A 16542-nucleotide genomic window follows, 5' to 3' on the forward strand; every position below is an offset into this window, starting at 1 on the left:
CCTATATTACTTCATTTTTCTCATTTGACATATTTTTTCAATTCACTGAGCATTGGAAGAGTCAACATATGGCTGTTTAGAAATAAGAAGGAAGTGGCCCAAAGGAGTAAGTGAGGTCACAAGCAGTCAGGGCATCCCCTGCCACAGGGGAAGTCATGTTGCTCCTGTTAACTGCAGGAAATACTGTTCTGTCACTACGTTACCACAAAAAATCTTTAATAACTGACAAAAGGATGCAGAGTTATGCTGCACGCTGGGTGATAATGCATGAAGTGTCAGATATGTTTTGCAAGTTGAACTTGCACGTGAAACTGAAACGCACCAGCTAAGATATTTTCATGACAAAATTATGAAACTCAGTCATGCTGGAAACGTTTTGAATTGTGCCAAAGTTTGTGCAATTAAACTTGTCCTGGGTACTACTGGAATTTTGATACTGGCGTTAATATACCTGGATTTCAGTGCTGATACCAAAACATTATGTCTGTCAAAAGATTAAATGGATTTTATAAACATTTGTTTCTGCAATAAACTTTTTTTTATTGTTTTCATTTTAAGGAATAGTGAAACATTGTGGGAAGTGTTGCTTTCTTATTCAGTTTCTTGCTGAGTTAGGGGTTAGCGTAGCTTAGCAAAGAGTGGAAACAACAGCTAGCCAGGTTACCCTGCCTTGGGTATGCTCTTGTCTGACCCAATTCTCATTGGTCGGACAATCGCTGGTGTTACTTTAACAAAGTGTTTCTTTTCCCAGCTAAAAATGCTAACTGTTGTTGTTATGGCTATGTGATGGCTGGTCTTTGTGGTGTCTTGCTACTTCTCCACTCTAATTGGATGGCGGGTGACAGTAAGAAGTGCAGCGTTTACCCAAAGTTAACATTTTTCCACTCTCATTTTTAATCAGAAAATGGATAAATAATTACAAAGGCATTTAAAGTTGGATTTTATCACTATGGATTTATTTTACTAAGTCTAAAGACACTGCATTCAAGGCTGGATTATAAAGCTTCTGAAAGGAATACAATCACACCAGAGCCCTCGCTGGAGCAGCAGGATGGCTAATGTTAGCTTCTGGGCTAAAAATAGCAGGTCTCTCTCTTGCATGCAGCGTTACAGAGATATTTCAAGTCAGTAATGTTATGTTGTTTATGACATAGTGTCTAGTATGTCAGATTTTTCTCATCAGTCATGTTCAACGCTTAGTGGTGAGACAAACTTCCGCACAGTGATCAGGTGTAAAAGCATTACAGTGCGCAGTTTACTTTCAGATAATATTTCAGTGGAGATCACATGTATTTTTCACTCGAGGCATCCATTTGCATGAATGGAGTTTACTTGCCTTGGGCAAGTGTTCATGTCGAGCCTTGTGACAGGAAAAAGAACACTTTGGTGGACACACAACGCTACCAGGTAGGGTACACCCAGTGCACTGTGGCCAATTTAATTAATCAAGAGATAACGTGCTGATCTTTTTCCCCCATCAACCAATGGATTGGTGGAAGAGTGCGTAGAATTTCAGTCTACCAAGATTTTCTTTGGTTGATTACAGGCCCAAAACACACTGTAATAATCACTTCATTTAATCAACGGGTTTGTTTTCACCACCGTGTGTCACCTTCTTGTCTGTAACATGATGTCTTATCGGAAATAAACATATCATGTTTCAGAAACCAAAGGTATGACATCATAAATGTGCTTTATACTTTCCCTTACAGAAATACACATTATGGCAAACCCACAACTCTCAAAGAGGATCCGTCTGTTGAAATTAAAGGAAGTTGGCCAAGATTAGGTGACTAATTTGCCTTTTTGTCATGTGAGTCCACAAACAACAGTTCAAGACCATAACCATGGAAGCATGTGTTTACTTGCTGATCTTATAGTAATGTGACAGTGGTTTTTAACTCTTTGACCCCTCATACACATTTATTAAGTTATACTCACTCAGTAGAGGTCAGGACAAATGCATAAATCAACATCCACATGCATTTGCATTGCTAACAGTGATGAGATCCATTTCAAAACCACACACAAACAAAAGAGTGTCCCCTCAAGGCTTGTTCTGACATCAAAACCCTGCATACACTGTGGGCGACAGATGCCAGGTCTCACAGACAGGTTAGGCAGCACGTACAGCGAACCACCCAGATACCAGTCCAACAGGCAAACAAACAGCTCATTTTGTTCACAGTCAATTAAGGGACACAATGCATTGTACAACAAGCAGGAGGGACACTACATTACATGTTTACAAGATGACTCCCAATGTCAATACCAGATTGTCATAAAAAAATAATACATGAACATGCTAAAGAGTGAAGCACAAAGGTCTTCTCCCTGTACTGAGTAAAAGGTGATATCATTTTGCTGGAATTCTTTTACTTAAGTATTTATGATCTACTCCTGGACTCGTCCCTGAGTTTCAGTTGTCTTAAGCTAAAACAGAGGTTTGTTATATCACCAGACTGAACTCTGTGTGCTCACCTGAGACCCACCCAAATGCTTTGAGCTCTTTCTGTCTCTTGAGACTCCACACTGTAGCATTCCTACATTCCTCATGCAGACTGCTCTCTGCTTTAACAGACTGTCCATATATATCTGACACAGTGCAAACAGTATACATAATGTTTAAGATGCTTTTGGCACATGCCTGACACATTAGGCTATGATGCTTTCCTACATGTGAGACATAGGTAACCTCAGGGAGACTTAAAAGAGTCTGGCCCTACCTCCATGCAGTAAAATCTGCTGTCTGTAACGTGAGCTTTTGTTCTTCTGGAAAAGCTGAAACGTGTCACTCAAGTTTTCGGCCCATATTATAGGTGAATGGATATCTACTGAGCTGTACAGTAAAAATATGAACTCCATGCAGGCCCACAAACAACTACAGTTATTCCATTATCATTTAACAACTACAGCTCCCAAGAGCAAAGTGTATGTATAAGTCAAAGTTTTGAGATACTACTGCCAGTACAATACCTGAGTTAAGGTACAGACACCAAAATGAATAGGCACTACCTGCTTTATACAGTTTATGGGCCCCACCCTAATTTGAGGATGTTTTCGAGAGTGTTCTCCCACAAAAATCAGTACCTTTCTCACTATCTTTCTATTTTTCAATACTTAGTTTTACTGACACATTTAAGTTTGTAACGCTGCCAAAAAAATTATTGGGTTTTATGAGCAGCCCTACACACAAGGCTTAGCCATAGCCTAAAGTAGCTGCGCCATAGATGTATGATAATACCTACTGTAGATACCAAGATGGCACCTATTCGTTCCAACGGAACTGCTCGCCTGGCACGTACACCAAAAAGGTTTCTAGCTTCTGGGTTTACCTCCACGGTAGGCAGCCCACTGAATATGTGCAGTAGTTTCTCTCCCGCTGGCCCCACCCATGAGTTCCCACTTGGCTCATAGACTTACATTATGATGATGTGTCTTTTATAATGTTGGCCTATGGGGAACATGCTGTTTGGGCTGCAAGGGAGTTTTTAGCTGCAATACTCTGTGCTCTCTGAAATAAAATTGACTGCAAGGCTGAGCAGTGTTCCTGGGGGCCCGAGCTGCGCTATAAAAAAATGTCATGCTAGCTGTAGCATTAGCGAGCAAAAACATACTGTGAACAAGTTTTAGTTACGTATTACGTGTTTCTATATCTACTGCTTAATTCATCACTGAGTTCCAGTATGTCTAAAGCTAGAGAGGAGGTTTAAGTACATAACGTAAGTACACTAATAAATACCTTTGAATTTAGACAGAAAAACAATTAGCATTTATCATCCTCATTAGCTTCTCTCACATTAAGGAACTCTAAGCTAGTGAAACTCAGGCTAGCCCGAGTTGGTAGGCCTCATAGGATCTGACTGAGCCTGAGGATACTTGCTGTGCTGAAATGGAACTCGTGAGCTTGTGTTTACAACATGGTAAGTGTGTTCATGAATTCCTTCCCAAAACCATTTCCTGTACCAGGCTGTAAGCATATTCATTTCTGGACTTGCTTCTTGAACCAGCCTCAAGTGGCCGTTCAAAGAACTGCAGTTTTTGGCAACTGCGTCTTTTTGGCTTCATTTCTCGGCTCCTGAGGTTGCCGTTTGGTAGGTCGGCATGACTTTGACTTTACATACAGGACTTATGCAGGACTTTTTTTCACACAGCCAAAATACTACATGGGGTGAACAAAGTAACAGTAACACCTTACTAATGTATCCTCTATGAAAGCCCTGCAGCAAATACTACCTTTATAAGCCCATTACATTTTTGTTGAAACAGTGACAATTGATTCAACACTGCAGACTGTCATGTGACCGTGTTACACAGCACTGTGAGCAGTAGGGTGTTCCTGTTATCATGTCCAGCAGCCATGTACACAGACAAAATAAAAGGGTGCAGACGGTAAAAATGTCACACAGCTGTACCTGGTAGAAATTTTGTCGGGGTAAGGGAAGGGGCCGATAGGTCCCTCGAATCTATTTCATAGGGACATATAAACAGCTGTTAAAAGAGAAGGTTGTCGCTGACAGACAAAGACTGTGAATCAGAAGACTAAAACACACACACCATGATAAACATCAACACACAAACATATATTCACATAAAGCCTGACACATAATCTTTGTCAATGCCATAACAAGTTATCAGTCTGTTCATACGCTCATACAGACCTATAACAAAGCATGTGGTCATTTGTTTCAACTATGACACTGGTGGACAAAGTAATCCCAACACAGCAAACTGTGTATGTGACCGAAAGCAACACAAATTCTGTTTTCAAAGCAGTGGCAACCTTTGTTCATCAAAAACTGAGAGGCCACTCTAGTAAGTCTTAAAAATGCGCAACAGTGAGACAAAATCCTACAAATCAAACCTCACTTTATTAGAGAGCACTCAGGTTGGTGCTTGACCATGTCTCCGGTGGTCAGACACACGCCACCCACACACTCCTGCATGCACACAGACAGACAGAACCACAGAGCTTTAGCTACTGTAGTAGCAACCAGTGAGGACAACACTGACTGACGTAGTCAGGAACAGGACACTGATATGAACAACATGGTCATTCTGGGAGAGCTGTGGTGAGTGTGATCAAAATAGACACAAGATTTTGGAGCATGGGTGATGGCAGCAGAGTGCCATTTGAAACCGCTGCTCATTTCAAACTGGCACCCGTTCAGTTTGACACATCATCTCAGACGGAAACTGTCAGTGTGCTCAAGGTTTGAGTCCTCTTAAAACTCCAGAACATCTGGGGTCTTGCTCTCTGCATGATGCATGTAACTCACAATGTACTTGTTCTGTCAGAAGTGAAGAAACAATGCAGTATATCCAGGGCTTACCCAACAACAGCGATTAAGGCAGCAGCTTGTGCCTGTAATGAAAAATGATGACTAATGCTGGGCCCCACCCAACAAACCACAGACACGCACATGTGAATATGGCTGGAAGTAGCTTCTTAGCTAATGCTACGACTTCAAAATAGCACTGGCAGCCTGTCTAAATGGTCAGTGGCGGTAACACCGATCACCTCGGCTCAGAGGTGGAAATGACGAAAGCTGCAGTCAGTGTGAAAAGGAAAGAACGTGAAGCAGAAGTGTAAAAGATTTGAGTTTGAGTGCAGAGCTGCGTGAGGATGAATGTCATTGCTGTAGGGAGGATTTCAAGAGCAAACAGACAGCTGGGTAAACTCAAGAGTGAGGTCACCTGTCAAACCCACTGTTTTGTAATAGGCTATTTGTGCTGTTAACACTTTATCGTCACATTAACGTACTTTAACAGCACTGTGCTAGTTTCATATATCACAATGTACTCTGCTACATTTTGTGCAGGGGCAATATACGTACGTAACTTCTCTGTTTGCTTTGTATTCATCCGCCCTTCATTGCAAACTGACATGAACTTTACCTGGTTGTAACCGGGAACCAAGAGGAGAAGCACTGATCTTCTGTTCTGCTGTATTTGTTCTATATTTGTCCATCATGTGCACACTGACTCATACTTTTTTAAATCAACAATAAGCAACAAACCCTGGTTTACAGGAGTCTGGATACTGTTAGATCACTTTGCTGTTGTTAGACCCTGATGACGTATATAAATAAACATAAATGCAGCATCCCTCAGTCTACACAGTTGACTATTTACTGTTTATTTCGTTGTTACCTTGGCGACAACTGCCCTCGGGATCCATAAAAGTAACAATAACAGCAACACAGTAATCTTCACTCCTCTGCTGACTGTCCTTAACTTGACATGCAAAAGGCAGCAAACTTGATCCCCACAAACTGCTGTCGCACACAAACACAACATGGCTGTCAGCACATCAACGATAAGCCTCCAACCGTCTGATCATAACCACAGCCGTCAAAATGATTCGACAGGTATCAGTCAAACAGGAAACCCTTCAACACACACACACACACACACACATCTGCATAAAAAACAGCAAGAAGAGTACCTACCATAAGTTTGACTTTGAGTGTGTATCTCTTGAGGCTGGTTCACCTTAGATTCCCGCTGTGGAATCACTGTATGTCAGCCACACATGCACGCACACAAACACACATATGTAAACACACATACAGTCACACACGCCCAGCAGTGAAAAACTTGGTGCTCCGCCTTCATGGAAGCAACACAACAAGCCTGTGCTGCTGTGGCTCCACCTCCTCTGCCACAAGGCAGCAGAGCAGGCTCAGTCAGATTGGACAGTCAGATACACAAAGACACACCCACTGTTCTCTTGCTGCCAGCAAAAATAAATAGACCTAAGTCTGCTTTAGGGAAACTTTGGGCTGGGTCGCGGCGGGCTCTGAAGAGGAGGGATGTTGCATTCTGATAACAGAGACGATGGCCTACATCAAGGTATCGGCAGGAAGTGTTATCGTGGAGGCAGGAGCTGAAGGATGAAGGAGTGATGATGAGGCAGAAGTGGATTTGCTGCAGCAGTGTTGTTTGGCACAGTCTGGGTGTGTCTGAGAGACTCACTGCTTAGGAATCTAGGCTGCAGAGCACTCAAACAAGAGGCTGTGTGTGTGTGTGTGTGTGTGTGTGTGTGTGTGTGTGTGTGTGTGTGTGTGTGTGTGTGGTTGGAAAGAAAAGAACTGAGGGAGGGGAGTCACATCACATGTAGTCCAAACCACACCCCAAGACAGAACAGAGAAAAAGAAGAACTGTAAATTCAGGATAGACACCACTGAACGAGGACACCGTAAATGAGGTGGCCATCAATACAAGCTGAGACATGTTCTCGCTGGCTATTACAGCTGTTCAAAGTAGCCCCCGAACACAGGAACAGACAGGAAACACAGCCTCTGGACAGCAGCAAGAGGTTAAGTAAGAATTTTAGGAAAACACAGCAGTTTCCTTCTTGGTACACACACACTCTGAGCATTCAGGATATTAATTAGTTGATAATCTGTCACCTACTTGAGTTAATCCAAAAACACTTTAACCACTTTTAACTCAGATAAAGCGCTCCACTTTACAAAACATGTCAAACATGTTAAACAGGGAGGGCTTGGAGAACAGCGCCGCCCTGTGTCTAACAATACTCATAGCACTTAGATAAAAATGAATGGAGCATTGTTGTATGAAAGTGCTGTGTAGGCTCACTGTGTCTGTCAACTTTCTTATCAGTGTGTTGTTTTATGCTGAGTGGACACAAGATGGGCATACACGGCGGTTTTGTCTTTTTGACCACCAAAAATATGTTATTTTGGAGCAACATGTAGATTTTTGCCATGGATAAGAAAACTGTTCTTTGTTTTAAATGTGATATTTGTCAAAGCAAAGAAACAAAGAAAATAAGAAAAAGTTATCAGTGTTGTTTGGCGTTTTTTGTTCTGTGTTAAAGGGAAAGTTCGGCCATTTTCAAAATTCATATTATAGTAATAGTAGTAGAAGTAGTAGTAGCTACATATTATTCCCATGCTCTAAAGGCTCATTTAAACTTCCTTTACATATAGAGACGTCCATTTCAAACATACTAAACATCACTGCCCTCATACGTCCATGTTGGCATAGATACAGTCAATAGATGTCACTAGAGGGCAGAGTTAAGTTTCACACAATAGCAAATGAGGTGACAGTGGAAGGTGGAGGAAGTGTTGTAGACAGTGGTGTCTGTGAGGCCCTGAGACACATTGCGCATATAGCATATAGGATACATCATAATTCACTCTTCAATATCTATTTTATAGTGCTGTGAAAAAAATTAACAAATTTCTCCTTCAAACAGCTGAATTAATCAAGTATGTAGTTAAAAGTTATATTTTACAAGATTACATTGAACACATCACGAGAACTTTATAATTTAGCCTTAGCCCAATACTCATTTTTACTGAATAGAGCTTGAATGCTTCACATTGTAAATCAATGCAACCTCTGTGAGCTGTTCCTTGCAACCTCAGGCTGTTTAGAGGTTAACTCACTCTCCTTCTGTCTATTTCAACACCAATTTGTTTTTGTTTTTTTATTATTTCATTTTCGTTCTCTGTCGCTATGACATGATAACGATACAGTGTGTTTCGTGGTTCCCATGACGTTGGATAAGTCGTCCATCTACCCGAGAGAGCAGGTAAAGTGTAACGCGCTGGGGAGGGGGGCCGTGGGCGCAGGAACCCAGAAAAAAGACCTCTTTATGTGTAGCAAGCTTTGCTATGTAGTTATGTTCATGTGGCCTTTTGCAATATTTCAAAAATAATAGCAGTAATAGTACTTGTAAAAAACAGTTAAGGATAAACGTTGATTTTTTTTTCTGCCCCCATTTGTGGTGCCCCCTATGGATGATGGCGCATTCGCCTATACTGCCCATGCCACGGGCCGGCACTGTTTGTCACCACACTACCAATTTGTTCTGTTCTGCCGTTTTTTAAATGTCTTTATCATCTCCTATGGTTATACCTCGCTTGAACAACACTACACTGCCCCCATGTTCTCCAGTGGTACTGCTCCGAAAACTAGAGTGCTAAAACTCAAAGTCTGGAGCTGCTCCATAGACATGACACAGAGAGCCCCCAGAGGATTGTTCTGAGCATATGGGGACGTTTTCTGTTTCACAGCTGAGAACACAACAGCAGAATGAAGCTCCTTTGGGTATAAAAAAGAAAACAAACATTCTGTGGGTCCATAACATTAGTCTCGCATTCATTGTCTTTGGAGCAGCTCCAGACTGTATACTTGATGACATCATTAGTTTGAGACTCTCTGGTTTCTGGGTTTAAGTGAGAGTAGATCATGTTCATAAATATGTATAGAACTGTCCTTGGCCGTGGACAAAACATATTGGAATTCTTAATTTAGGTGGTGTTCCCCATTAAGCAGAGAATTCAACATGACATTTATGACTTACATCACCCCACAATGAACTCTAGCGATTGTAAAAGTAACATTTGTTCTTCTTGGAAGCATTTCTGAACATGAAAAGACCGCTTAAACAACAGCCAAGGCAAGTCAATGATTAAAGGACACACGGTTATCACCTTGAATATAGATCACACAGAATTGAACATAGGAGATATATTTTCTGTAGGCGGAGGGACGTAGGGCACATGTTCCCTTCAATATTTAAAATGTGCATTTGTCCGCCACAATAAAAACATGAGAGGGTTTTAATTATTTGACAAATTTAAAGACTTTTAAACAATAATTTGACGCAGTAAAGGAACAAATTGGTGCATAAAAAATCACCAGAATGCAGAAAATTAAGAGTTTGATGCCAAAATGTTCTGGTGGAGGACCCCATACCCCCAGTTTCACGTGTGTCCTCCCACCGCTGACATGAAACCTACGGCCTTGTCAAGAGGAATTGTCTGCGTGGTCTCTAAATTCCTCTGATCTTATTCTTTGACTAAAAATATCTTTAAAAGGACAAACAGGTAAATCTTCTCAACATGTTGCACAATCCCTGCCCTGGCATCTCACTGGCAGAAATATTTGTGTCCAGTTTGAGCCCTTTCAAAATAAATCTTCTCTCACAGCTTTGCCCCGACTGACTCCAAAAACACAAGAGAGCCTGCCCTCTGCTTTTGTGTCTTTGACTGTGAGAGTGTTTATGTGTGTGAGAGACAGAGCTGGTATGTTTCATGCATGCTTAGACTGGATCCAAACGCCTTGCTTAGTAACCCCTGGTAACTCTTATCTTTGTTGACAGCTAATGAGCTAAAGCAGACTGTGGACACACCCATCCAGAGGGATTGGCCAGTCAGAGCTGTGAAGCTGGAAATGGGGGGTTTCTAATCTGAATCTCTGATTCTGTTTCTGGGAGTTTACAGGCAAACTCTAAGTGGGAGGCAGGGAGGTATCAGGTTTCTTAAATGAGGTCTGTGGGAAAACACAGAACTGATGTTGTATACTTTTACTGGCGAGAGATCACAGAGAAAAACTTTTCACACTGAAACAGACTGGTAGAACTTAGATAGAGGGATACAAGTACAGCTGCCACTAACGATTATTTTCATTGTCGACTAATCTGTCGATTATTTCTTTGATTAGTTGACTAGTCATTTCATCGAAAAATGTGTTAAAATGTTGAAACATGTCGGCCTGTCTCGCCCAAACTCCAAAATTACGTCATCTAATGTCTTGTTTCATACTCACGCCAAAGGGTTTTAGTTCACTGTCACGGGAGAGTGTGTAAAGCTGCCAATATCTGAACGTAAGTAGCTGCAGTAAGAGTATTTTGGGGTACTTTTATAGTACTTTTCTATGAAAAATGACTCAAACCGATTAGTCAGCTACTAAAATAGTCACCGATTATTTTAATAGTCGATTAGTCATCGATTAGTCGATTAATCGTGGCAGCCCTAGATACAAGTGTTAGTTTTAGATCTGGATGTTACAAAGGAGTGTCTGGTTGAGAACAGTAGCTGCCAGAGGGACTCTGTGTACTCGATATGAACTTGTTACAAGGAAGCCTTTAATGCAAATGAAAAACTTGTCAACAAGTACAGTGACTATGCAGAAACAACAGGGTATAATGTAGGCTACAGGGGCAACCTGGGTAACCTGTCAACCTAGACTATTACTACTCCTTTAAGAAACGCTGTGACATGGATTAAACCTGTGATGTAAGTCAGTCTGAAGGCCACTGGCAGTGAAATCGCGCAAAATTATCACCTGTATAGAGCTTTTTAGCCTGTTTTAGCTTTTGTTTTGGTTTACTGGGGTGGCTGTGGCTCAGAGGCAGAGTGGGTTGTCCACTAATCGGAAAATCAGCCGTTCGATCCCCAGCTCATCCAGTCCGCATGTTGAAGTATCCTTGGGCAAGATACTGAACTACAAATAAATCATTCCCGATGGCTGTGTGTTAAAAAATGAGTGTCATGAGTGAAGGAGTGCTAGCCTTGGCCACCAGTGTATTGGTGAATGTGACTCGTAGGCCTCTAGTTTCCCGGCGCGGCGCAGGGTGGCGAACCCCGCGCAGAGCTAGTTTTGAGCAGCGCATCCCGAGGCGCGCTCAGTTTGGTAGTTTGGCAGACCGAGGCGTGCTGAGATGGGTGTGGCGGCGCAGCAGGGGGAGGTGTCAACAGATCCAGCTTGGCGCAGTGACAGTTTCGTGCCAAAAGGCTTCGCTGAAGGTGCGCTAAAAGCTCACCAGCTGAAACCAGGTCTACTGTCAGCGCAGGCGGAGCGCAGCCAGTGTAAGTGGAAGTTTGGCTGACCAGCGGACAGTGCGTACACGTCACCAAAACCTCACAGGCAGGTTTACAGAATGTCAGGCACATTAACGATGCCATAAATACCCCAAAAAACACTATTCAATGCAACTATCTGCAATCAGCACATAAATGTATCTCTATACCGACTGTCCCGTCACATCTGATGTCAGATCAAAGGGGATTGGCACAGTTTGGCACGCGTAATGGAAACCCAACCTGATTTGATTAACACAGCTGCAAACAATTGAGTTCACATCCCTCTCAGCCAACCACAAACAGCCACAGCATCAGATAGGCAGTATATATTCAGCATCTGCCATCTTAGAAAAGTCAAAAGAAAAGAAACAGAGTGAGACTGCGAGAGAGAGAAAGAGAGAGCGCGCGCGCACAAGAGAAACGCTGTCAACAAATTGTAAGTTATGTTCGGTGAGTAGCTGCGCCAGCGTGCATGGTGTGCCAAACTTGCAAAATCCACCTGGCCACATCCAGTTGCCGAAGCGCAGGTGCGCTGCCCCTCCGCCTCGCCAGGTCTGTGAAACTAGAGGCCGTAGTGTAAAAAAGTATTTTGATTGGTTGGAAGTCTAGAAAGGCGCAACACAAGTGCAGGTCCATTTAGTGTGTGGTTGAGTCTTCCGGCTCTCATCAGCTCTGTTTCCATCAGCAGGTTGTTTTCAGCAAATGAACTCTAAAATATAACTATATGAAGCTAACAAGCGAGTAAGCAAACAGTGTCAGCACCTATATAGGGAAGAAGCAGATGAAACATCTAGTAAACTACAGGGCCAGTTATTTCCCTCACGAGTTGGTGGAGACCAAAACTGAGCTAAAAGGAGTCTGAATAATCAGGTGTTCAGAAACAAGACTCCAAATGTATGCCAACGTTGCTGTATTGCCACTGGGTGTGTAAAGAGGCGACAGTTTGCTAACAAGGTCACCACATTAACTTAAGAAGGCCATCATATGTAAGAGCTATGCATCTGTCGGGTTTCGAGTTCTTCTGTGGACAAACAAATCCATTAATGCAGCTATTTCGTATTTGGCTACAAGTTTGTCAGACCTACAGTACAGTAGCTTTTCTTTGTAAGGCTTAGCTCAACATCAGCCTCAGCTGTATAGGCTCAGCTAACTGTAGCACTGGCATGCTAACTTGCCAACATAAGCATATCTGTCCCTTGAAATTAAGCTAATTTATCACTTTCCTTAAATTCATCAAACAAGTTTTCAAGTGCGACAACAATAAGCAACAAAGCCTGGTTTATAGAGGTCTGGATATTGTTTGCTAATTATTTTTAAAGCCACAATGAGATCTGATGTCAGACCCTGATGAAATATTAATTACTATTAAACATCAGTGCAGAATCAGTCACTACATATAGTGGATTATTTACTGTTTATTTTGTTGTTACCTTGGTAACGACTGTTCTCGGGGTCCATAACAGTGACAAGCAACACAGTAATCTTCAGTCCTCTGCTAACGTTCCTTAACTTGACAAGCGAAAGGCAGCAAACGAATCATCACAAACTGCTATCGTGCACAAACACAACTGTTAAATTCCAACACATGAACGGTAAGCATCCAACTGTCTGCTTGTAACCACAGCTGTCAAAATAATTTGATTATATCAGTCAAATTGGATGCCCTTCCACACAGAGATACCTCACTCTGATCTGAAATGTTGGAGCAATAGACTGCTGAACCAGCCTACATCACCATGCCTTGAGCCATCCTACTAGTCTGACTGAATCACTGGCAAGTATCCACACACACACACTCACACACACACCTTTAGCCAAAGGATATCAGTCAGTGCTACTGATTGCACATCTTTAAACAAAAATCTTAACCTCTATAAATAATGAAGACAACTGACTGTCTAAATGCAATTTTCTCACACAAGCTTGTTTTCCATCATTTCAACTCCTGCTAGACATAAATAATACATTTTATTAAAAACTATTTATCCTCTCTCATTTTGTCTGGTATTATTTTTGGAGTGCTAACAAAGCCATGACTATAGTCTACAGGAAAACACAGACCAAACAAACGCTTTAGCCCCATTACATGTTCTTTACATCACTGCTGAACATCGCAGAGCGAACAATAGTGTTATTGTCCTGTGTGTTTCTCCCATTGTCTGAGCAGCTTCCACTGTGTGTTAGGCAACTTGTTAAGGGTTGATACGTGCTTGAGCCAAGGATTTAAACATCTCCATTTATTTTCATTGAGGGTGCCACGTTGTTGTGTGCTAACGCATTTTAAGGTGAGGGATATTGACTTATGGTGCATTCAAGATGTTCGGAAATCTGAGATATGAGAGTTGGCTAGTGAAAAGTAGTGGCTGCGTTTCCAAGCTAAAATCAAACTCAGAGAAAACAAACATGGGGCGTAAGAAGATGAGAAATGAATTTTGTATATCCATTTATTTTAAAAAAATTACTAGCTACTTAGCAGCCAACTTGTCTCTCTTTTTAACTACTATAACACATGGTTGTAGAGCAGTGACTTCAGTGCATGTGACTCCTGTGAAGCTCCTTCTTATGTAATCCTGCGCCCATCCATATTCCCCACACTTACGGTAAACTATAGCTGTTATTTGCTTTGCTGGATGTCCTTGTACCATCTCTAAATTTAGCACTGCACTTTCCCCCTGGTTTGTTGACCCATATTTCATCCCACACTAGAAAAACACATAAAAAATGCAGGCCCCTTCTCTACTGTCCTACAGTACCTACTGTCAGTATATGTTAGAAAAGGCGTGTATCTTACATCTGCAGATAATAAATAAGCCCTAAACAAAAAACAACAGAATAAATCTTTAGTGCAAAAGAGTCACAATACCATCAGGGTATCGTTAGGACTTGTCAGTAATTTTTAACTCATGATAATCACAAGCTTGCTAACATGTCATCATGAACTTGAGCTTTCCGCTGTCATCTGCTATGTGAAGCAATAATACCAAGAATCTCAGTCATTATATCATATTACACTTTCCAGTAAGCATCAGGCTGCCGGGTCTTCATTACCAAGCCTTACTTGCTGGGACAAACATTCTGTGGCTATAAGCACCAGCTTTTCCTCAAGCATGGCAGATGTAAACAGACAGCAGAGCAAATATTCAGAAAGTATTTGGTGCTACAACAGCACGTCGCTTAAGCGCATTCTCAGGTGCAAACTCCCCCAGAGATGCTTTTATGTAACTGACATGATGACAAAAGCAAAGCCAAACTGACGGTGAGGTGAGAAATCCAACAAGTCCCGATGAGTGCTGTGGAATAACACGCAGGGTGGCAACAGGATCAACACAGACATTTGAAAAAAACACAACAGGAAATGGAAGGAAAATATTTAGCTGTGCAGGATATGTGTCAACAAAAATGTCTGTGTATTTATGCTCACAAGTACACAACGTGCTCTGCCTCCTTTTCTGGGACAAACCTACACACAGCCTGAGGGGTTATTAGAGAGCACCACATAATGAAGCATCTCATCGATACAGCTGATTCCCTCCTGCCTGTAAACTCTCCCTGACTATGACTTCTAACAAGTCGAGACAGTTATCGTAAATGGCTGTTTATGACATTTGACCCTCAGTATCCAGAAACCTTGTGACATAATGTCACATGACACACGCTCCTGCTAACCAATCCAGCTGGTCTGTGGGGTTTTTTTTATCATGGGATAACAGAGGGAAATTCAAGTTTTCATTTGACATTTCCTGACAGTGGAAAAAGTGTACATGCTCCACGTCACACTTTCATTTGGTCAAATGAGTCAGCAGAGTCTTGCACACTGCTTTTTACTGAAGGCCAACTTTGTGCTTTCGGCTGACACAGTAAAAACAACTACTGCCAGAACTGCTCTCAACCCCTGTGTTTAAGTGTAAGTTTAAGGTACTTTAATATTTCCATCTTGCACTTATTTATACTGATAGGTCACTATGTTTCAAAGACAAATACTGTGCTTTTTACCCAACATTTATTTGACTTCCTTACTTACTAGCTCCTTATTTTACACCAAAACCTGTTATGACCTTATGGTATATAAAGTAGTTCAAACATTCAAATAGGTCCATCACAACTAGCGACATCTCGCATTGTTTTCACAGTGTCGTATTGTTATGATAAAACTATTATAACTGCCCTATGTTCTTTAATTCTGAATGTGCAACTTTTACTTGTAAAGGAGTCATTTTAAGCTGTGGCATTGCTACTTTTACTGATGTTAAAGGACTTTAAAGGTCCAGTGTGTAGGATTTAGGGGGATCTATTGGCAAAAATGGTACATAGCCTAATGTTCATAACTATGTTTTCATCAGTTTATAATCACCTGAAACTAAAGCCCCTTTTATACTGCCAGATTTTCCGCGAATGTTGGGTCGATTTGCCGGCCAGCTGCGAGCGTTTATACACACAGAGGCAGAAAGGCGAGTTGATCCGAGGCGCCCAATTTTCCGCCGCATAGGGTAGTCATATTGGCAGAACCCTTTAAGTTTAAACAGACCGAGGCAGCCTTCAGCAACGGTAGGGGCTGTTGAAGACTTGTGGGAGGAGCTGTTGATGACGCCGCACGTGCGAACCACTGGCGGTGGATAAACAGGAAACAGCTGACAGCAGGAATTAGCGAGCAGCTAGTAGCAAGAGGGAAACGCGAACCTGACAGACACAGTAAAGATGAGCAACTGGGGAGACAAGGAATTGCGTACCCTCCTTGCCCTGGCAAACGAAGAGGCCATTAACCCTCAGTTGACGGGGACGGTGAGAAACGGGCCGACTTACGAGAGAATCACCGCCTGACTACCGCCGCCTGACCAGCCGCGTGTTTTGTTACTTGCTCACGCCTCCCATTGCCCCGAAAAAGGCGCATTCTGTATAAACAAAAGAAGACAGGCGG

General features: G+C 42.1%; 1 protein-coding gene across 45 annotated transcripts in view; it reads right to left on the reverse strand.

Moving 5' to 3' along the window:
- The window catches only part of cast (calpastatin), a 53084-nt gene that overhangs the window by 23648 nt on the left and 12894 nt on the right, over positions 1-16542 (reverse strand). For 5 of the 45 annotated variants that reach the window (XM_050037102.1, XM_050037097.1, XM_050037086.1 and 2 more), the window contains exon 1: positions 6453-6607. The exons of 39 other annotated variants lie outside the window; for them this stretch is intronic. In XM_050037102.1, coding sequence (XP_049893059.1) covers positions 6453-6455 — 3 coding nt within the window. In that variant the 5' untranslated portion in view covers positions 6456-6607. Of the gene's footprint in view, positions 1-6452; positions 6609-16542 lie in introns of those variants that run through there. One more of the 45 variants, XM_050037064.1, reaches the window with a different exon arrangement.

Source organism: Epinephelus moara, chromosome 24 (genome assembly GCF_006386435.1).
Source record: "Epinephelus moara isolate mb chromosome 24, YSFRI_EMoa_1.0, whole genome shotgun sequence".
Taxonomy (NCBI): Eukaryota; Metazoa; Chordata; class Actinopteri; order Perciformes; family Serranidae; genus Epinephelus; species Epinephelus moara.